At 42.4% G+C, this 23,258-nt stretch overlaps 1 protein-coding gene across 4 annotated transcripts in view; it reads right to left on the bottom strand.

Moving 5' to 3' along the window:
* RASSF8 (Ras association domain family member 8) overlaps window positions 1–23,258 on the bottom strand; it is a 74,347-nt gene that overhangs the window by 5,640 nt on the left and 45,449 nt on the right. For 2 of the 4 annotated variants that reach the window (XM_041468682.1, XM_041468683.1), the window contains 2 exons: window positions 14,985–15,178; window positions 2,005–2,894 (listed from right to left, as the gene is read on the bottom strand). In XM_041468682.1, the coding sequence (XP_041324616.1) occupies window positions 2,005–2,894; window positions 14,985–15,087 (993 nt within the window). In that variant the 5' untranslated portion in view covers window positions 15,088–15,178. Of the gene's footprint in view, window positions 1–2,004; window positions 2,895–14,984; window positions 15,179–16,030; window positions 16,237–17,998; window positions 18,108–23,258 lie in introns of all 4 variants that reach the window. The other 2 variants (XM_041468684.1, XM_041468685.1) reach the window with 2 other exon arrangements.

The following is a 23,258-nucleotide window of genomic DNA, read 5'->3' as shown; positions in this document are numbered from 1 at the left end:
TCATCTTTTAATTTAAAAAGCCAGTCAACACTTGCTAGCGCTTACGGAATCTATTAGGTTGGAAAAGACCTCTAAGATCATTAAGTCCAACCCATGACCCTAATTGGGTTTTTCTTAATGTATTTTATTTTTATATTCTTCTTGGATGACTAGTAGATGTTTCTCATAGCACCTGAGAAAAACTTTGGCACGTCAGCAGTGCCATAGTGCCATAGTGTGAATGCTGAAAAAATAATCAACTGAGCAGCAGTCTGGCACCAAGTCTTACTTCTTCCTGAAGTGTCCAGCATGGCTTGGACAGCTCATTTAATTATTCTGATCTTAAATGGAGTAAAAATATTTTTTCTTCTTGTTCTTTGCATTTTCTATTTAAACTTTTTTGGCCAGAACCTTCTCACTCTGCAAGGGTTCTGTGTAATGAAGCCCAAGCCTGGCTGGTTCCCCACTCCTTCAAAGCACACATGATCATTTAGGATCTTTTTCTGTACTTCTGTCATGCAAAACTTACAGCTCTGATCGATTATAACAGTCTTGGACTATTATTATTCCCACACACAGAGGCTGAGCTGCTTTAATCTTTAACTTCAGGTATGCAATAAAATATTTGTCTGTTTCCTCCCCCTCAAAGCTCCATAATGCAGAGCTCAGTTTATTTTCTTGTGGACTTCCAGATTTGTGCACCTTTAGGTTTAGAACAAGACTGGAAGACCTGAATTGAATGGGAACTTTCCCAAGAAAACAGACTATGAAAAGAACCAAGCCAGAAATATTTTGAACTCCAGCATAGCCTCAGTGAATGTGACTGAGGATAGATAAAACACATAAAGAGGACTTGAAGCTTTCCATCAGTGCAAATCCTTATGTGTAGCATGTCTAGAAACTTAGCATAGATAATCATGGCCAAACTGCTTACAGTTTTCACCCATGAAAAGATTACTTCCCTTCCCCCCCCCCCCCCCCCCCCCCCCCTGAACAAACCACAAAGCCAGAAATATTTTGAACTCCAGCATAGCCTCAGTGAATGTGACTGAGGATAGATAAAACACATAAAGAGGACTTGAAGCTTTCCATCAGTGCAAATCCTTATGTGTAGCATGTCTAGAAACTTAGCATAGATAATCATGGCCAAACTGCTTACAGTTTTCACCCATGAAAAGATTACTTCCCTTCCCCCCCCCCTCCATCATCTAGGAAAACCTAGCTCATACTGACATCGTTCTAAGGCAGAAGTAAGGATATGAAATCCCTTTACATATTCACAGTGGAATCACCTTATTGCTGCTGCAATACTGACTGTGAATATACTAACAGTGAATCCTGGGAATCAGCAAGAACCGCAACTCCAACTGATGTGTGGTGCCTTAGGACTACCTTGCATGGCACAATCCCAGGAGCTCCAATACTTCCTCCACCTCATCCAGCTAGCAGTGGAGTTCCTTTATTCTTTCATGTTCTATCAAGTTCCAGGTGATATCATTAACTTTAGCAAGGAAACAGGGACTGGATTCTCTTTTGACACATGTGCCAGAAATGCCTGAGACATAGAGAAAATAAAATCCTGAACACCAGCCAGTCAGCCAGGAAAAGAGGGATGCTGTTCTTTAAAACCAAAGCCCTGTAACGTTGCAGGTACTTTACTTTAGCTCTGTACCTTTCCAGGTGCTGCTTTTGGACTGTTCTTTGTAATTCATGTCTTTTGGTGGCAGACAAACCTAGCAAAGATCAGAAGTTTATCCTCAGAAAAGGCTGTGATGGTGCAAATTACTGCTTTTCTTCTCAGACAGTTTGACCAAGTTAAACACAGGTGAAATAAAAACTGTCTGCTCTCCAAAAAATCCCCACAAGCTGAAATGTGATTTGAAAATGAAAGCAACACATTTTGCCTTTTACCCCGATTCACTTTGGAAACTTATTTTGTGTTGTCTTTCATAGGCTTCAGATTTGTGTAAGAGAAATTAGTCAGTCTTTGACTTTCTCTAGCTATGGATAAAATTACAGTCTTACCTGTAATCGCTTGGTAGCTTGGCCCAAAGACCTTTCTACTGCTTTAATGCCATTTTCCAATCTCAGACTCTGCTGGCCTTGAATATCAATTTCTCCCTTCACCTTCTCGATCTTTTCCTTGACCTCTTCTTCATTCACCTGGGACTCTTGAACTTCTCGCTGCAGCTTCTCTGCTTCAAGGCCACTCTCCATGTTGTGGATCTGAGACACATAGTCCTTGAGCTTATTCTCACACTCCAGGATCCTCTGCCTCATCTCCTGCAGCTGCTCCATCAGCTGCTTTTCATTCTCTTGTTCAATCTGCAGCTCGTTTTCCCAGAACTCTTCCTCCTCAATCTCCACTTCGTTCCGTTTAATCTTCTGCTCCAGTTTGAGGATTTCTTCTTCCAGGCTGGCATTATACTTTTGCTCCCAGTAGCGGATCTCAGCTTCGTTGGACTCCAGCTGCTTCTCGATGCACTGAAGCTTCTCTGTCTGGAGGTGGATCAGTTTCTTCAACTCGTCCACTGTTGTTTTACAGTTGTTGAGCACCTTTTGCTTGAACTCTGATTCCTTGCTCTTCCCGAAGATGTCCATTAGCCCCTTGGCGCCACCGGTGAAGGTGAGGGATTTCCTTTTCGGCTCCCTCCTCTTCATGGCCTTGTCCCCGGGCTGCCTCAGCTTGGCCAGGGGCGGCAAGCTCTGCCGGTACAGAGTCCTCTCAGGGATCCGCGCCACGCCGTCTGACGTGGGCCGCTCGCTCAGGGAGGGTCCGGTGCGCCGCAGGATCAGCTGCACGTCGCTGGCGTACTGTCCCCACTTGTTGAGGGACACGATGGGGTTCTCGTGCGGCGCCAGGTGCCGCTCCGTGTCCCGCCACTTCTCGATCAGCGTGTAGCGCCCGGTGCGCCCTGCAAGGGAGCACAGCGTCAGCGCGGCCGCGGGGGGGCGCTACTGCTCCGCCCGTGAGGGACGGCACCGGGACGCGGTGGGACAGCACCGGGACAGGGGGACACGGCAGGACAGGACGCTCCCGTCCCCCACAGACTGTTGCAGCGCATCTGCCTCTGTCGCAGCACACGCTGCCCGCACATCACCGAGTTCACCTCTAAACCCTCCCCGCGCAGGGTGGGAGCGGCAGCAGTGAAGGATTGACACCGCGAGAACCGCGGAACTGCGCAATCCCGGGCTGCCGGCAGGCTGGGACGGACTGGGATTCATGGAATCGCATGTGGTTTGGGTTGGAATGGATCTAAAGATCAGCCAGTTCCATCCCCCTGCCATGGCAGGGACACCTTCCACTATCCCAGCTTGCTCAGAGCCCCATCCATCCTGGCCTTGGACATTGCCAGTGACCCAGGGGCAGCCACAGCTTCTCTGGACAACCTGAGCCAGGGCCTCACCATCCTCACAGGGAACAATAAAGCAAGTGACCCGGCACTGTTGGTAACCACGACGTAAATATCAGAACCTCCAGGCCAAGAAAACAAGAACAGGAGTCCCAGAAATATCAAATATCAAATGTGGAGGCAGTGTGTTTGCTGTTACACTTTCATCAATCAGAGGCAGCTGTTAATGACTGACAGAGCCTCAGCTCCCCTGTTCATGCCCTCCAGTTCATTCACACACTGATCCAAGCTGGGGCATAGCCTGTGATGACCATGGCAGTGCTGCTTATGTGACAAACCTTCACTGAGGAGAGCACAGGGACAAGAGCAGCAGAAGCTGCCTGAACTGTGAATGAGCAATCGGGCTCCCTGCCCAATGTCATCATCTGTAACAGCGGCTCCCACATGCCCACGGGATCCCAGCCTTCAGGAAGAAGCTTGAGTCTTTCTGTAAATGCTGAGTTTTTCTAATCACTCCATTGACAATACAACTTATGTTCATGGCTTCATTTGGGTTCTTATCAAACACACTTAAATTCAGTTCACCAGTCTTCCTCCTCCAACACCACTTATGGGATATTTTTCTAAGCACTCGCACTACTCTGAAATACAGCATGCTCCCTCTCCAAAAGAGTTTCCCCTGTCAAAGTAACCTCGCTTAAAAGCCACAACATTATTTACAAAAAGATGGGAAAGATCAACTGCTTTTAAAGCATTTCATGCTAATGAATTTCTGAACAGCTCCACAATTGCCATTAACCTTAAAAACGTCATTAGCTACTTTAATGCATTACCTACATTAATTTTCATGAGAAATGATCATTCAAATAATTTATTTCAACACATAAAAGCCTGAAATACCTGTCATATATGCAACTACAGAGGGGAGGAGTCATTATCAGCGGTAATGCATTTGATGTGTTCTCTTATGTTATACTACGTTCCCAATTATCACACTTTTCTCAAAAGGACAAAAATATCCTTATCTCAGGCTGGAAATCTACCCCTGACCTCCAGTCACAACACTCACATGGAGTCTTCACTTCAGATTTGTAGGAAACAAGCTGCACTGTGGTGTTTAACACACCATACACCCCTCTAAAATAAAGCACTGCCTTCTAAAGAGCTTCCCAAGCTACAACCACTGCATTGGAAATGTTCCTCTGCTCTCACTTTCTCACAATTAACTCCCAAACAACCAATAAGAACAAAAACTCTCTGCAGAGGCACCACCTGGAGAACAGGAGGTTTTGGCTCATGGCTCATCCCAGGGGGATTGCTGTCCCAGTCAGAAATCAAAATATCCATGTTCACTTCCAAGTTAGGAGTAAGGACTGAAAGATTTGGCTGATGGAAGTCAGGAAAACAAGGCAGGCGGCATGAGAACAGGAATCCACCACCTCAAATGCCATATAAATAAGTAACTCTAGGTAGGGTCTGGGGAAAAAAAAGTGGGAAAAAGTGGGAAAAAAACCCCAAACCTATCAGCATAACATGCTTGGCTAACACTCTCAGAAAGAGATTTAAGGCTTATTCTAATAAAGTTCTTCAAAATCAAGTTTATAAAGGTATATGGTGTAAAGTGAGAGATTTTTGCTAACTCACAATATTGCTAATTGATCCATGAAGATGTATAATTTGTAGTAGGCATGGGTATTGTTACAGGAAAAATAAACCTAGTACTGTTTGCCATAGCATATGGACAATAAATCCTGGAGAAGAAGAATTTAGTAAAAACACACCCCAGGACAAAGAATGCGCTGCACTGCTCTGTTTTGTTAATCTTAGAAATTTCCAGCTTGTAATCATGGTTGTGCTACTAATGTTCATGTTATGTCAGAAACAATCAGGTTTAAAGTCCTGGAATTGCAAACTAGAGTAGGTACCACTAGGGGAGTGAGGAGAGTGCAGTTTCTATTTACTCTGCTATTAAATTCATTACTTAAAAGAAATGTAACAGGAGACGCAAAAAAAAAAAAAAAAAAAAAAAAAGAAAAAGAAAGAAGAGGGGGAAGGAGGATAAAACTCTAACAACCTTGACCAAAAGTGAATTAAAGAATTAAGCATAGACTTGCCAAGAACTATTTTCATCTTAGCTTAGGGTTCCAAATCAACACACAGCCCTAAATAATGAACTCGGCACTCAAGATCCACATAAAAGAAAGTGTTTTGTAGAAGTAATACTTGCACAGTTCAGCAACCAGACCTGGAGCTCAGGACTGCTCTAAAACAAAGCTGTTCTCTTCCGAGATCATTACCCAAGTCTAGTGCTCAGCCTGTGCATGATGCAGATTAACAATACCCAGACAACCACAACTGTGATGTTTGCCTGCATTAGAGGGGATTAATTCACAAATGAAAGGGTGAACGAGTTAATTTAGAACTAATGACAGAGTATTTCAGAACACAGGCATCCCTGTAGCAAACTGCTGGTTTTGACGTGCAGCCACCACTGACAAGGAGAAAGCAGCTTGCTTGGGCTGTTGATGAGGAACAGTTCAACACCTACATGCTGCTTCTTGCCCTGTGTGTTTGTCCACAAGCTTCTGGACACAAAAAACACCTGGCAGAACTCAGTCCAGCCTCATTCATGCAACCTTATTATTTTAAAAATTAAGTTAGAGTTGCATTCAGGTAATGGCCAGGTATCAGCAATGCACAGCATTCCTCAAATGACAGTGTGTTTCTCCAGCTGAATATTATATTGAATCACACCCAGAACTTGGCAATGTCTCCATGGAAGGTTCAGTGACCAGTTCAGCAGTGAATCCCCCTAAAATTTCTGAAAGAAAATTTTGCTTTAACTGCAACTAGAACATATTAGACTTATTTTTTTTTTTAAATACTTCTAACAAAACCTTGTATTGATGGGAATGGTAGAGAAAACCATCCAGACAGGCCCTAAAATAGCACAAATAGTGCTGTGTTCTGTAGTTTCCTCTTCAGAAAAGAGGAATTAAAGGGCTGGAAAAAGCACGGAACCTCTGCACCCCATTTCACGTTCAGCTACTTAATGGGCAGCAGGAGAAAGGTGGTTCTGCTCTGCCTCCAAGGGGATCAGAGGGATGGAGCAGCTCTGCTATGAGGAAAGGCTGAGGGAAGTGGGAGTGTTCACCCTGGGTAGAAGAAGGCTTTGGGATGACCTCATTGTGGCCTTCCAGTGCCTGAAGGGAGCCCACAGGAAAGATGGAGAGAGATGCTTGACAAGGGACAGGACAAGGGGCAATGGCTTCACACTGACAGAGAAGGTTTAGATTGGGTATGAGGAATAAATTGTTCCCTGTCAGGGTGGTGAGGCCCTGGCACAGGTTGCCCAGAGAAGCTGTGACTGCCCCTGGATCCCTGGCAGTGTCCAAGTCCAGACAGGGCTCTGAGCAAGCTGGGATAGTGAAAGGTGCCCCTGCCCATGGCAGTGGGCTGGGATGGGATGATCTTTAGGGTCCCTTCCAACCCAGGCCATTCTGTGATTACTACATGGTCCCCAGAATAGGGACCCTACATGTGCCATATGATACTGCCATCTTAAAGCAATCCCCAAGTACTTGGATCTGTTTTGCAGACAGCAAATGACAAGCAATAACAGAAGGAGACACATATTTACATCCCTAAAGCACACTGCACTAAGGGCAGTGTCAAGGTTAATAGGTTAAGTTTCTACCTACAGCTCCCTAAGCACACAAACTTATCACAGGTTCTATTAATACAGGCACATCTTCAAAAGAATAATTTATTTCAAAATTGAGAAAGACATCAAGAAAGGAAATATACAGAATCCAGAAGGCTGATGTTCTGACATCCTGCAAATAGTGGTCATGAGTGGTTTGAATCTGGATTTCCTATGATGTTGAACGGCAAACTGCACTCAGTGTTCTAGATCTGGCTCTGCTGCACAGCCAAACACATGTCATGTGCCCAGCCACTGTAGTCTTAGCTTGGGATTGATATAATTGATGTAATTTGCTAGTTTAAACACAGATTCCATTATAATGAACAGTGATTAAACTAATGAAATATAGGTACAAGGTAATGAACACTTTTTAGACTCAAGAGGCAGATTTTTAAATTTTACTCCATGAAGGTAGTAGGACAACATTACTCACTTCAAGCTCCTCTATATGCTTTAGTATTTGCAGCTGACACAGTAGACAGAGCAACCATTTCTGCTGCCAAAAGTGAAAATGAAACTCCAGAGGAAAGCAGCAGTAGCAACACTCTTGGCAGGACTGTAATCTGGGAGGTCATCAATTCCCTTTTTCAGGACAGAAATTCACTCCATTAATCTCACCCAAAAGTCCATCATCCTCTACAAGCAAAGCCTTTCAGGCACTACATTTATTTTGCTATGCAGGTAGTATTGTACACCATGAAAAAAAAATACCTGTGTCTTATCTTTCCCATCAGGCTACAAATGTTTATGCCAAGCACCAAGCAAGATCCATCTTTCCATTAAGTGTCTCCCATGCTTCAGAGCCAGAACCTACAGCAGTGAGTCAGTGCAAGCAGGTGGTGACTCATTGCCCTGGTCACACATCATTTCAGGGAAAAGTGGTGGGATGAGCAGTCTTAAACATGAGGGTACCTGTCCTTGCCTAGAATAAGGGTTGAGGTTGGCAGGAGCAGGTCTTTGTCACCAGAGGTCATAGAATCATTTAGGCTGGAAAAGACTGCCAAGATCATTAAACCCAAGCTGTGCCCAATGCCCACCTTGCCGCCCAGCCCAGAGCACTAAGTGCCACATCCAGTCATTCCCTGGACACCTCCAAGGATGGGGACTCCAAACCTGCCTGAGCAGTCCTTCCAATGCTTAACAACCCTTTCCATGAAGAAATCCCTGCTGATGTTCAACCTGAACCTTCCCTGGCACAGCTTGAGGCCATTCCCTCTTGTCCTGTTTTTCTCTGGGAGCAGAGCCCAACTTCCCCTGGCTGTCCCCTCCTGTCAGGGACCTGTGGAGAGCCAGAAGGTCCCCCCTCCTTTTCTCCAGGCTGAGCCCCCCCAGCTCCTTCAGCCGCTCCTCAGAGGACTTGCTCCCAAACCCTTCAAAGCAGTCTTGCTTCCAGTTTCTCCTCTTTCCCTGAGACCACCAGGATGCACTCAGTGCCAGGGAAGTTCCTGGCAGACACATTCCTTAGCTCCCATTTTCCCCAGGGGTCTCATCACCTCTGCTGCACAGCAGCTGCGCCAAGAGTCTGCCCTGCAAAGTAGCACTCTGAACAGTCTTGGGGAAAAAAAAAAAGGGTAAAAAAGAAAATGGTCACCTAAGACAAGACAGAAGTTTTAAGACAGCCACACTAAAAGAGAAGTTGCACTAGTCTCAGTCTTGAGCTGAATCTGAATGAGCACCCCAGACTTATCACAGTGCATAATAAGAATAAAACAGTCACCTGCCTGCACACAGGTCTCCATGGAGGTAAAGCCAGACCAGTTGGCCCAAGCCAAATCCAGACTGCCCAGAGCACTGGGGGGTGCTTGTGTGAAAGGAGGGTATTGGGTTGAGAATTAATGTGTTAGAGGGGATTTGAATGTTAGAGGACTGGGGGGAGGAGGAGTGTTTTGAAAGTGTTCTATTGTGGATTGTTGTGTGTGTAGTTTTTTTCCCCTTCCTTTTGTGTCTATGTAGATTAATAAAGTGTTGTTTTTTTCCTCCATTCCCAAGTTAGAGCCTGCTTTGTTCTGTTCCCGGGTCACATCTCACAGTAACCATTTTGGGAAATACACCTTTCATGGGGGCACTGGCACTGTGCCAGAGTCAATCCATGACAGCACTAAAAAATGCACATGAATACACCTTTCTGACCCACTTGGTTGCCCAGAGACAGCCTTCCAGCCCTAGGCTGTCTTCCTTAACAAGGCAATGCAAAGAAAAAGTAATTGCATGTGGGTAAAATCTTCTAAGAACACTTAATATGTGGAACATGTGGGTGAAAATGTCCCTTACCAAAGGGACAACAGCATTAACTCCTGAATCTTTAACAGCACTGACAGAAAAGTAATTGCTGGCAATTTTAATCAATCCAGGATGATTTGAACTCAGTATCATTGAAATATGAAGCTGACATTTCTTTCATTCATTATGTGATCCTTAAGTTAACATCCATAGCAATTTTTTTAAAAAATGCCATTCTAGCTACCTGAAACTCATTAAACGCCTAAGATTAAGAGGAAAAAAAAAACCCTTCAAAATAGAGGTTAGAGTTTACATTTCTCTGATTTCTTAACTCATGCTATATTTTGCAACCACAAGTATGAAATAAAATAGAAAATAAAGAGAGAGGAGGAGTCCAGTCCTAGGAAGAAATATCCAGAGATATACAAGCTCCATTGAAGGTCTGCTGAGTTCTTCCGGCACAGCCATCTCTCTATGTCTTTACCAGGGCTGAAGCCTTAATTCATTACTATTATCCTTGCTCTCAAAAAAAAAAAAAAAAAAAAAAGGGTACACAGGACTTTATCACAACAGAACAAAGCTCTCAGTCATCACTTCATACTTTCAACTGCCTTTTTTCCAAGCACCCTGAGGTACCACACTTATTTTAGAGCTGTGTACTAAATAGGTGAAACAATGGGGAAGTTTGGCTGAGGTCACACAGCAACACATGGCAAAGCACATTAGCACTCCAGATCCCTCTCAGTGACATTACTGTCACCAGATTTCTGAACCAGAAAGTTTATACGATCACACCATGGGATCACCACAAAGCGCAGATTTCCTGTACTTATTATCCCTCTTAATGTCACTATTTGAAGAGGCAGAGGATGAAATCTTGGGGTTGAAAAAACCCAAATTCTAAGCAGATCCTTAGCAGGGACACCTCCCACTATCCCAGGTTGTTCAGAGCCCTGTCCAACCTGGCCTTGAACAGTTCCAGGGATCGGGCAGCCACGGCTTCTCTGGGCAACCTGTGCCAGGGCCTCCCCACCTTCACAGGGAAGATTTCCTTCCTCATATGCAATCTAAACCTCCTCTGTGTCAGTGTAAAGCCATTGCCCCTTGTCCTGTCACTATATGGTTTTGTAAAATAATTGATTTGATCTTTCCAGATACAACTCTGGCTGAGCCCTACAATGCTCTAACACACGTTTGAGACAGCACTGACATTTTAATAAATACACTCCATTTACCTTTGAGGAAAAATACTCAACTGGAAGGAAAAAAGAACCCTGATGGCTGCATTTGTTTAATTTTATAAAGAGACAGCTGTACTTCTTGTTCAGTGAAGTGCCGCTCATGATTCTCCAGCCAGGAGCACCAAAATCCACAGCACTATTTAAAGCAAGTCTGCCAATTTAATTATTTGCCACAGAAAATTGCAGGGAGGAGGGCAGAAGGTTTCTTTTGGTAAGAAATTCAAGCTTCATGTCTCTAGACTGAAATATTCACTTTCTAGGAAACAAATATGTCATTCTGAGCAGAGGAGATGCATTCTAGGATCCAGGGGTAAAAAAAAAAATCACAACAAATGCAATAAAAATCTTCATGGGGGCTGGAAGTGGGAGAGCAGCGCTTCTGAAGGAACAGGACAAGTGTATTTGTGACTGCACTATTTGTCACCACATTCCTTTGGAAGATTTTTTCCTTTTTGTGTTTGAATGGAAAACAACCAGTAAAAGCTCATTAAATATATATATATATATATAGTTAAACTCCATTTGCCTAACCATCAGATAAAATGATTGACTCACTTTTTTAGGATAGACCTTCTTTTCCCTCACTATTACAATGACTTTTTGAGAGGAGTCACTATGCTCACACACACTCAAAACAGACCTTTGGCTGGATTCATCAATCAGCTTTTAAACACAAAGTTTAAAAGTAACAACAACTCTTTTTACTTTTTTTCTGTTGTCCAAATTATGAAGAGGAATCAAAATGATCAAGCAATGTTTATATGAAGCCATTCTGGTTTTCACAAAATGCACAGAAAACTTAGTGGAGAATGGGCTATCAAATGCACGTTTTTAAAAGAGACAGGGATGAATCTTGGAAAAGCTCATCTCTCCTGGCAAAAATATTTTTAAAACAAGAGTCATGGTTCTCTATTTAAACTGTGTGCTGTGGTGTATTTTTGTTTTGGCGAGGGCTTTGTTACTCATGATTAAACAATCACTTCTCTTATTTGTATTAAAGCCAAATCTTTTTTATCACTTGCAAACAGTTTGAGTTAAAAAGAAAATAAAGCAGAGCTAGATATAACTCATAAAAGGTAGTACCAAGTGTTCTTTAAGATCCCAGTGAGAGATGATTTCACTCTCCGGAAACTTGTAACTGAATAGTTTTATGTCTGTCCTGAACAGAATTCCAGTGACCCACCCTCCAGCTAAGGCAATTCCAACTCCTTCTAAGTTACAGATACAGACAATTTTAGTATCCAAAGTGATATTATTCTCTCTTGCATTCAACAAATTACATACACATTTTTGAAAATAAGCCTTGTTCGGGCACCAAATGAGACAACTCTCCCTTTTTTTTTTCTTTTGTTTTAAAGAATGAGGGGGCATTTGAGACTGAGATTTAACTTCAAACAGTAATTTAAAAAAACCCAAAACCATAACCAACCAAAAATCCCTAAAATTCTTACTTTGGGTAGTCATTTCCTGTTCTGCAGTGATGAAGAGATGGGCAGCAGGGGAAAGGGAAGGATCTCACAGTGCAAGAACAGGTAACACAAATGTTATTTATCAGGAGTACAGCCCCAGAGAGAGACTTTTTACTGGAAGAGCTCCAATTTCTAAGGAATCAAGGAGCATTAGCCGGGCAAGTTTTAGTGACACAGTGTCATGGCCAAAGGATTAGACACTGGATATGGAACAGAACCTCTTACAAAGGCTCATAGCCCAGTATAACTTGATTTTTTTATGCTAAAATAGCCCCAGAACATAAAAAAAAATAAAAGAAAAAAAACCCCAAGAAATTTGTATCCTGAAGTCGTTATTGAATTTTCATGATATGGGGGAAGAGTTGGAAAGTGCATAGTTGGAAATCTTTTTGTTGCTTTTATCACAGCAGAAGATCAGGAGACAGGACCATGCATCCGATCAAGTGACAGCAAAAGGCACTTTTTAAAATACAAGAAGTTCCATTTAAGGACAACACACTCTGACTGCCAGGATGAGTGAACACTGCTACAGTTAGGTGTCCACACTTGTGCACATTGAGAACCCAACTGCCCCTGCTCCTGAGCAATCTGCTCTGCCTGGCCCTACTCTGAGCAGCAGAGCTGGATAGTGTCCAAAGATGCCTTCTAACCACAGCTCTACACTAATTTTGATTTTCCTCTTTTTGAAGTACTGGACAAAGCTTTATTTTTCACATGTCTAGAATAGAGGCAGCTTCATTTGTCCATGAGAAGCTTCTTAACTATGGTGTCTTAATCCAGGTATCTTTGGCTTGTGCTTTCCTCAGTGGATATGGCTGTAAAATAAGCCAGTTTTCAGATATTCCAGACACTGCACTTCAAGAAAATAATATATTCTTGCAATTCACATTTCAGGCTCAGTGAAGAAGACTGTGTTTTGTGTGTTGTATGCTTTAAGTCAGGGACCTAATAAACTGGAAGGCACAACAAAACAAAAGGAGTATCTCACAAACTTTACAGACAGACAAAATAATCCTGAGTACAGCCAAGTTATGTGACTGTTAAAGGAGCCAGACTGCAAAGTAAAAAATCCCATCAGAGCCAAGCGAGGAGGAAGCCAACTAAGACTGGCTACTTTCCACCACCAAATGTCAGGTGAGATTTAGAGGGATCCATTTTCGTAGATTCCCATTCAAATTCAAGTGACAATTACTCCTGGTAAACTGGGACCTACAGCCAAATCACAGGGGCAGCCAGATGGTTCTGTCCTGATGAATGGCCTGACAGGAGAGCTGGGAAAGCCCTCCCTGCCAAAGACACACACAGGTGTAATTCATATGGTGCTTGATACTGTCCTAGCTGTCCCAGCAAGAGAGGAGTTGTTCTAGGGGTTTTCTAGAGAGGGTATTTGCCTTGGGAAGGAATTTCCAAAGGATTATCTTGATTTGACTCTGCTTGCAGCTGAAATTTATCTCAGCATGGAAGCAGTGTCACCTGTCCCAGACAAACTGGTGACGTCTTACAGAAAATGAAGTCCGCAGAGCTGACAAAACCTGTGTGCATTTCCAAGGCTGAAGGAGTCTTTATAGAGTTCAGGCTAATAACTGAGGACACAGAAGAAGACCCAAGGAGAAATTACACAGGAGGACATTAAGTTACTGTCTAGAACTGGGAGTCTGACATTTTTGTGGGAGAAGGCAAAGGAAACAGAATGAAAGGGATATTGAAAACAAAGTGAAGAACAGAAGTGTCACAACCACTTCATTATTTCTAAACATGTATCACGTAATCATGACTAGAAAATGATCACACTAGCAGAATTGTTTCTCAAAACTTTTGAGAATGTTTCTCTGCAGGAAGAAAATGAGATATGGAAGCAACTGATGAACCAATTACCACTAAACAAAAAGCTGCAACTAAACCAGTAAAGAAACATTTAACAGTTTAACATCAACTACAAGATTTGAGAGACAAACAGATTTTCTACAATTTTTAAGTGAAGCTTTAACAGCTATTTGGTGCATACAGATAAGCACACGCTAGCATTTTGGTCAATCTTCTTGAAGTATAAAATAAATAAATGCCAGTCTTCCACTCCATCAGATGTAAGTAGATGGAAGTTATATTTAGAAGTTTAATATTTAAATAAACAACAATTTCAGAGAAACTGACTTTGTGCTTACAGGGAGAATACCTTGCTGACATTCACAGATCTAATTTTCTATTAGAAAATCATTATTTTCAAATTGAGTCAGACTGCTAATACAATCTTGCAAAACTGCTGGTATACTGAAAAATGCAGAAGCTCACCTTTAAACTATTAATTTTAGGTAAAACATAGGTTTTAATGCCTAAATTTAAGTAGTATATAAAGCAAATTATAACATTTTAGTGAAGAATAAGTATCAGCATAGGAAATACTGACGGGATAAGGTTGAGGCTTATTCAGGATGCCCTTAATCACTGAGAAATATCTGGCCAGACTTTCTTGTGGTGGAGCCTGAAAGATTTTATTTTTCTCTTCTAAACTGTTCAGCAAAGGGATAATAGTGTAAAGACTTCCAAGTTACCCTTTCATGAGCAATGAGTTATGTGGCATGCAGGAGTCAGAGGAGACCCTGAAGGATCTATTTCATTGATCTATACTATTCCCAATATAGCTAAAGATACAGTGGGTATAATTTCAATGAACATCATCAGCCAACCAATTATATTGCACTGCTTTTATATTTTCTTTGGTACTCAGAATATTGACAATTTAGCACCTTCCTTAGTCCAACAACCAATGGCAGCATAATTATTATTATATAAAGAATAAATTTTTACTGAAGGGAAGGTTATAGATTTCAAAATATTTCTTCTGTGTCTTTTCAGTCTCTCTGGCAGGTGAAAAATCCAAGGCTACAAGTTTATACTGCAAGATTATCCCACTGTGCACTGTATTTTCTGCTCTGCTGGTACCCAGTGCTCCCCCACCTCCCCTGGGTTTAGCTTCACAAGAAAAGCTTCACCCCATTTCCCATCTGGCAGTACTCACCAATAGCCTGAGCAAGGGCTATTACAACTTCCTGGCATGTTGTGACTTCGGTGACCCCACACACGATTCTCTGCACTCCATCCACCCATACTTTGAGCTCCATGGTTCACCAGATCATCCAAGACCATGAGTGCAAATCAGTCAAGTCATTCTTGCAGCTACACCAGAGACATGCAGCTGACTTCCTGCAGCAGCTGGAACAGAGAAAAATCCTGGTGTTTAGAGGAAAGAATCACCAATTTGAAAAGTTGACAACTTCACCTTGACATCTATCAGGTAGAAGAGCCAACACAACCTCCTTTCTTTGAAAACAACAACAAGAACCACACATTTATGCATTTTGGGGGCAGAGTGGCTGGAAAGTGCCCAGCAGAAAAGGACAGCAGGTGCTGGTCAACAGCAGCTGAATATGAGCCGGCTGTGCCCAGGTGGGCAAGAGGGTCATTGGCACCTGGGCTGGGTCAGCAATGGTGTGGCCAGCAGAGCCAGCGCAGTGACTGTCCCCCTGTTGTGGGCACTGGTGAGGCCACTCAAATCTGTGTCCAGTTCTGGGCTTCTCACTTCAGGAAGGACATGGAGGGGCTGCAGCATGTCCAGGGAAGGGAACAGAGCTGGGGAAGGGGCTGGAGCACAAGTCTGATAAGGAGCAGCTGAGGGAGCTGGGCTGGAGAAAAGGAGGTTCAGATGGGGAACCTTCTGGCTCTCCACAACTCCCTGACAGGAGGGGAGAACCAGGGACTGGGTGGGCTCTGCTCCCAGGGAACAGCCTCAAGTTGTGCCACAGGAGGCTCAGGTTGGATATCCAGAGGAATTTAATAATGAAAGGCTTGTCAAGCACTGGAAGGGGCTGCCCAGGGAGGTTCATAGTCCCTACCACTGGAGGTGTCCAAGAAAGGACTGGATGTGGCACTCAATGCTCTGGACTGGGTGACAAGGTGGGGATCAGGCACAGGTTGGACTAGGTGTTCTTGTCCAACCTCAGTAATTCTGTGGTTGCACTCTAGGATCCCATGCTTTAACAATGTCTACCTCTTCTTCAGACTTACCCAAAGCTTCATTACAGTTTATTTCCTTAAATTTTATGAGTTGTTACAAAAATAGCACCCAGAGAAAAAGCACTAAATAACTCCAGAATAAACTCATGAAAGTCTCCAGTAGCAGGTGCCCTTACTCCTTTATATGCTGCCTGATAGTTTCCAGGGACTAGTAAGGATCCTTTCATTGTTTGTTCAATAATTTCTATCAGGTGGAGCTGCAGAAAAACAAGAGGGAAACATTTTTAATTACAGCCATCCATGAGAGGCTTTTGTCTCCCTGAAGAAGGAGCTGAATGTTCTTATTCCCAAAAAACCTATGCATTTTGTAGCAGAACCCAGAGAGCAAAGTGAGGAGACAGATTGCTTCTCTCTCCCTCTAAAACAAAGAGATACTTCAGGGAAAGTGTTCTAGGGGTGGTTTAACCCCTGCCAGCACTGTGCTGTGAGGAACCAGATGCTGTCTAATGTCTTTTCCTAGGTTTTTCCATAGGCTCTGCAATGATACTATGCAAAAAAAAAAAACCAAAAGCCTCGAAAAATAAAAAAAAAAAAAAAAAAAAAAAAAAAAAAAAAAATCATAGTAAACCCACTAAAAACTGTTGTCTTCAAAAGATAGAATGTTCCCTCAAAAATGAAACAAAAACCAAGTCATCAGTAATGATGATTAAATCTTACAAAACCCCAGAAACTAACAAGAAAGCAAACACCCAAAAACCACCCACAAACCAACCAACAACAAAAAACCAAAATCAAATAAAGAAAACCTAATGAGGCAGCTGGGCTGTTTAAGCAGATAGAGGGAAAATAAACGGTGATAACACGATAAAAGAAGCTCATGTACTCAGGTAATCCCATATGGATAAAGTGATAAAACTAAAGACAATATTTTTAAAGAATTAAGTACCAGGAAAATGGGTAACACAGGGATGGAGTAAAAGAAATCTGAAAATTAGGGTAGATTAGCGAAGATAGTCAGGGTTACACAAGAAACATGGAATCTGATGATGCTGATGGATTGAACAGAACTGCACTGCATGGAGGCAGAAATGGTGCAGAGAACGCTGTGCAAATAGCTAGTGTGTTCACATTTGCAGTGTAACCAGAGCTGCTTTTTCCTGGGGATGTGAACATCTCTTCCTGCATCTAAAAGATGCACCACTGCAGCCCCCAGACTAAAGGGGAAAAAATGACTTCCCATCTACAACCAAACAGTTCACCCAGCAGATGACAAATACTAACACATGATGCAGAGGACACCTGGAAGATCCTCACCTGACAGGCTGGGACAGCAACAACCTCAGAGCTGGTTAGAGCCCCCCCACACCAACAGAATGGGCTTTAGCAGAAAAGCACCAAGCAGTAAAGTCAGGCCAACAAACACCCCCAAAATCCTGGCAAAACCTACCTGTTCAGAAGTATAGGTAAAGTTTGTAAGTAAAACCAGGTCTCAAATAGAGTTGCATACTCAATAGAAAAGTGATCACTTTTAAGAATATCGATGTATACAGAAATAGTCTTTTGAGACATGAACAAGAACCTGAAAATCCAAAGAGGTGTCGATAAACCCACATAAAGCTAGGTAATTCAAAGAAAACATCTAACTGCACAAACATTAATCATGTACAAACAAAGAAACACTTCACTCAGGTTAACACCATTTTAATGTACCAATAAACTATGCAGAAGAAAATCTTTTACCAGCCTGTAACATAGCAGTGACTGAGAAAACACCTCACAGGCCTCATCAGTGACCTCTGCTATTTATTCTTGGACCAGTTGTCTTCAGAAATAAACAGACCTCACATTCCAAGCCCAGCTGTAAGGAACTTTATTAATTAACTTAATAACTTGCTGAGGGTTGAACAGTTGAGACTTCCTGGCACTGACCAAGCCATCTCTCCATGTGACAACGCACATGTCAGCAAAGCATTCGACAGCTCTTATTGTTTTTCTGTCTGTCAACATCCAAAGTATTACCTCAATTTAGCAAGCCAGCAAATGCATTTTTTTCTCCCAGTCAGCACACAATGTACAGTCTTGTGCTCAGTGCAGATCAGGTTTGGTCATTTGTTTTCCTACAGTCCATCTTAAAAAAAAAGCAAAGACTAAAGAGAAGCATCATATAACATCATATAATAAGGAACTATTTGCTGACACTTCCAAGTTTGAAGAAAGCATTCACCAAAGATGCAGATGATCTGAACAAAGTGCCTTTGAATCAGTTCAAGCTCAGGGGAAACATTCCCATTCATTTATTACAAGACAAATAGTTTTAATAGACCAAATAAAATTAAGAATTTGTGGTACATGCATCCCTCAGACCAACAGGCAGGGGAGAATTAAAGGAATGTGTTAATAAAAGGGCTGCCCAGGTGAAGTCCCCATCCCTGGAGGTGTTCATGAACAACTGGATGCGGCACTCAGTGCTCTGGTTTAGTTGACAAGGTGGGGATCAATCACAGGTGGGACTCAATGATCTCGGAGGTCTTTTCCTCCATGGATTCTGGGATTCCATGTGCCCCACAAGAGCTCACAGGATTCCCTTTTGGGGACCTGCCACTAGGAACACACACTCACATCAGAAATGTAAGATCTCTGTGCTGAAATCACTGTGTCTCATTAGAGTTTCTAAGCAAAGCTCATCGGTACTAAGTAAAAAAAAAAAAAAAAAAAAAATAGATCTAGGACTGGTTTGGTTTCTAGGATTGTGCAGTAGAAGTTCACAGAGAGATCTGAAAACCAGAAAATTTTCTGGCCACGTGCTTATCCTCTGCTTCCCAAATATAACTCTGTAGCACTGTTTTATTAGTATTTGGTTTTCCTTTATAGGTATTCTGTTCTTCATCTGCTGTTAGTTAACTTTCATACCAGTAAAAGCTGATTTGCCTCCCCACTGATGGTCATCCAACAGCTCCAAATATATTTTTCGACCTGAAATCTGTGCTCATAATGCACATTGTGCTTTTATCTTAGAGGAAGCAAAATAAGCCTTACCTATAACACTGTGCAAATTTCTTTCTGAAATCAGTGGAAGGGCTGGGGGTGGGGGGGGTGGAGGAAATTGCACTTCGGGTTTCTCAATCCCGTGAGTTCAAAACCAGTTCACCTTATGCAATTAATTTCAGCAATGACTGGGAATAGGAATGAAAAACTAATTTACCGAGAGGCATGCAAGCCAAGGCATGCCTGGGATCACAGCTTTTCTCCAGTTTGTCAGCCATCAGCTCCACAGCCACACACAGTTGTGCTTGGAACCAAGCACTGGAAATGTGGCATTCCACAGCTACTTCCTTCCCCCACTTCTCCATTACCTTGCCTGAAGCTTCCCCAATTACCTTGTTTACCATGCATTAAGCATTTTCCCTAAATCCCCCTTAGCTGATGGTATCTTACTCTTTCAGGTATTTGTTCAGTTTTTCAGTGTAAAGAAAATCCAGCATATATATCCATATATACACACACACAAATACATATATAGCATATATATGCTACTATTTAGCTATCTCTCCACAACTTGTTTACAAAATACAGAAAAGGCTGAAGCTTCACAGAAGACAAGCAGATCAGACTAAGTGCAAAGGACTTTTTTAGCATTTAGGAAGAAACAATATTCCAAGCAGATGTTTGCAAGACATCTTGCCATTAACGTTAAGTCACAAGGAAACCCAAGATGCCAATTTCCCCTCATTTCTACTTTTTACAAGGTTCACACTGCCTGAAAGCATCATGCACCTCAAATCAGGGCTAAAATCCTGCTGCAGCCAAATTTGACCAACCAGTTCAGTGACTTTCTGTAGCCCCAGCAAGTCACCAGCATGTTGTTTAATACACTTGAAAGTCAGGGTGCTTTCATTTGTAATTAGCAATAACCAAACATTGTTTGGAGTTTGGCATTTACCCTTTATTTTCCATTCCCTGTACACTATGGCAAAGTTGTGCTCCTTGTTTTTCCCTACTATGACACCAGATAGGGCCCTGGACAAACAAGCAGCTTGTCCAACCTGTGCTGTGACCCATTAATAAGAATAATTACTCAGTGCTAGTAAGGCCTGATTGGAAAACACCAAACAAATGAGCACAAAGAAGCCAGTCCAGATACCCAGAAAGTTTCCAAGCCATCTAGAAGAGCATGAACAGGGATGCATTGGAAGGTCTTCCCAACCAGAAGAATCCAGGTATGGAGCCAAGGAACATTTTCCAGATGAAGCTAACTGTGAATATAGAATTGGCTACTGGAAATAAGCTCCCTAGTATTTATCAAAAAGCCTCCTCCTATAGACTGATGAAGAAGAAATATCCTACAAGATATGCAGCCTCCCATCAGTAAATGGGCAAAAATATTTCATTTCAGGTTCAAGTAAAAAATATCAAGTGAAAGTCTTCTGCAGACAAAACTTTTACTGAAAGGAACAGGTTATGGGTTTGAAATCAGCCCACCACTTTCTTTGAAAAGAAGAGTGTTTACACTGAGTTTTTTTGTGGGACTAACCCTCGTAGAGGTTATTTTTTTGCTATTCCAGAAGAATGCTCTGAGATAATAAGCACTGCTTGAAACAAATAAACCAGAGGTCCCACAACCATGACGGTGACAGTGTTGAGAACAAGCCTGAGAGTGAGTTTAGGACCAAGGAATTTTCCTCCATGAGACTGGTCAAGAGATGTTCTGACATCTGTGTCAAACAGGCCAAAATCCTGATGCCACAAGTGATATCTAAACACACACACCCTCACCTGTGGGAGGACAGCACAGCACCAACACAGGAGTTTGTACAAGCATTGATGTGCAGGCAGTTTGGTTGTGTGTTTCTGGCAACAAAGGCTGCATGAAATCATGCCTCTGGATAACCCAAAATTCCCCAAGTCGCAGTTTCCCAGACAAATTACCAGTTGACTTCTATCCAGGAACCCTCCGCTGGCTAGAACATGAACTACTGCTTGCATTGCAATTTCTCCTGCTGCAATACAGCCAACAATTTGGTGGGAAAAAATGAGGGAAAGAAACACTGTTCTGAAGCACTGAATGCTACAACTGGTATTTTGCCTAATTACAGAACGTTTCTGACCTCTCCCTGAGCTACAATCTCTCCTTGAGCTGCAATCTTTACAGCACAGAAAAAACAAATTGTCTCTTCTCTTTGTAATGGTGAGAATTAGCTAGAAGGAATTAACTTGTTTTCTTTTGGGGGTGAGAGGAGGAGGTAAAGCATTCATCCACGCTTCTTGTCAGCTCTTACAAAGATACACTTTGTTAATGGCAACTATTCAGTTATTACCTGAAATGATTCTTCCACCTTGGAAATTTTATTTTTGTCTTCAGTATTTTAATTCTAAGACTGATCTCTGACTTCAGCAAGTGTGTTAAGCCTTTAGGACATGTTCCTGCACAATGTTTTAATCTAAATCACATGTGACAATCTGAAGAAACCAGTGACATGAATTAGTAAAGATTTAACTGCAGCACAGCACAAAACATTCAGCCAACCTGGGATACAGGCGATGACATAATTACACACCTTCACGATTATTAACTGTGTCTAAAATTCTCATGGCTTTCATAGAAAAGTGAGTTCCAACCAGCTGTCACAAACACAGATTGATGGCTGGAGTGATAGTGCTCCCATCACAGTCTGTAACGCTTTGTATCTTTGGAGCTACCCGGCTTGACCCAACTGTGCTGCAAAATATTTTCAAATCTCCACAAAATATTGGAAAGGAAGCAAGCCAGCAGGTAAGCCAAGGAAACAGATGGCTTACTAAAGTTCCTTTGTATTTGGTCACTGCTTAGAGCATAACCTCGCATTTTTAACAGTAAGTTTCACACTCCTGCACTTGAATTAATTCAACAGGAACAACAACTCTGAAATTAATACTCTCCCTAAGATTAGACATAAAAAAGTATCTCAAATCCACATGGACTTGTGGGACAAAACCCAAAGGTGTTTTGGAAATGGTGACAGCACTCAAGTCAGTTTCAAGGATCCTTGCCTTCTATTAGATTCCAGTCAGAGTTTCTAAAGCAGAAATTTAAACATTTAAAATTTAGGAGCATTATAGTTAGGATATGTACCGGCAAATCAAAACAATATCTGATGCAGCACTTCTTTCAGCTCTTGAGACAGGATTTACTGTGATACAAGTATGAATTCAATTCAAGCAGGTTTACTCACTAAATCCCAACCCTGAATCTGTTTTAGGATTAGAACTGAAGTATCACCTTCATTTTACACACAGCACTCCTTTTCCTCATTCTCTAGCTTAGCTACTAACAAACAAAATCGTCAATATGAAACATCACAATCCTAGAGAAGCAGGATTGAGTGGATGCATCCTAGAAAGCCTCACTGGCGACCACTGTTCTAGGAAGGACTGGATCATAGAATTATACAATGGTCTCAGTTGGAAGGGACCTAAAAGATCACCCAGTTCCCACTCCCTGCCATGGGGAGGGGCACTTTCCACTATGCCAGGTTGCTCCAAGCCCCATCCAGCCTGGCCTTGGACACTTCCAGGGATCCAGGGGCAGCCACAGCTTCTCTGGGCAACCATAGCCTCACAGGGAATAATTTCTTCCTCATATCCAATTTAAACCTGCTCTACGTCAGTGTGAACCCATTGCCCCTTGTCCTGTCACTCTAGGCCCTTGTAAAGAGGATCTCCATCTTTCCTTTGGGCTTCCTTCAGGCGCTGGAAGGCCACAATGAGGTCACCCCAAAGCCTTCTCTTCTCCAGGCTGAATTCCCTCAGCCTTTCCTCTTAGCAGAGCTGCTCCATCCCTCTGATCCCCTTGGTGTCCCAAAGCAGACTGGCTCCAGCAGGATAGCTGGTGGCAGCACAGCAGAGGTTCAGACAGCAGCTGGGATGGATTTATTCTGTGGCAGAGGAATATCATTTTCCAGATATGTTAGCCAAGGAGCCTGCACTGCATATAAATGCTGTGACAAACAGCTCAAAAAAAGACACGTGCATTAAATAAACATCTCCTGATTCATCATCTCAGTTAACAGGCAGACATTTACTGCACTGTAATGTCTTCCAAAGCTGTGTAAGTATTTGTTCCTCATTAGTAGCAAATATATAGTGCATTTGAGAAAACAGCTTTATTACACACCACTTTATTAATAAACAGCAGCATTAGGTGGAAGTCATATCTGTACCTCTCTAATATGGTCTAAATAGGGCGTGAGAGTGAAAGAAAACAAGGAGCAGAGAAATAAGCAAGCTGGTTCATTGCAGGGGA

Source organism: Pyrgilauda ruficollis, unplaced genomic scaffold, assembly GCF_017590135.1.
Source record: "Pyrgilauda ruficollis isolate IOZ18807 unplaced genomic scaffold, ASM1759013v1 scaffold227, whole genome shotgun sequence".
Taxonomy (NCBI): domain Eukaryota; kingdom Metazoa; phylum Chordata; class Aves; order Passeriformes; family Passeridae; genus Pyrgilauda; species Pyrgilauda ruficollis.
This window is presented reverse-complemented; position numbering and strand designations above follow the sequence as displayed.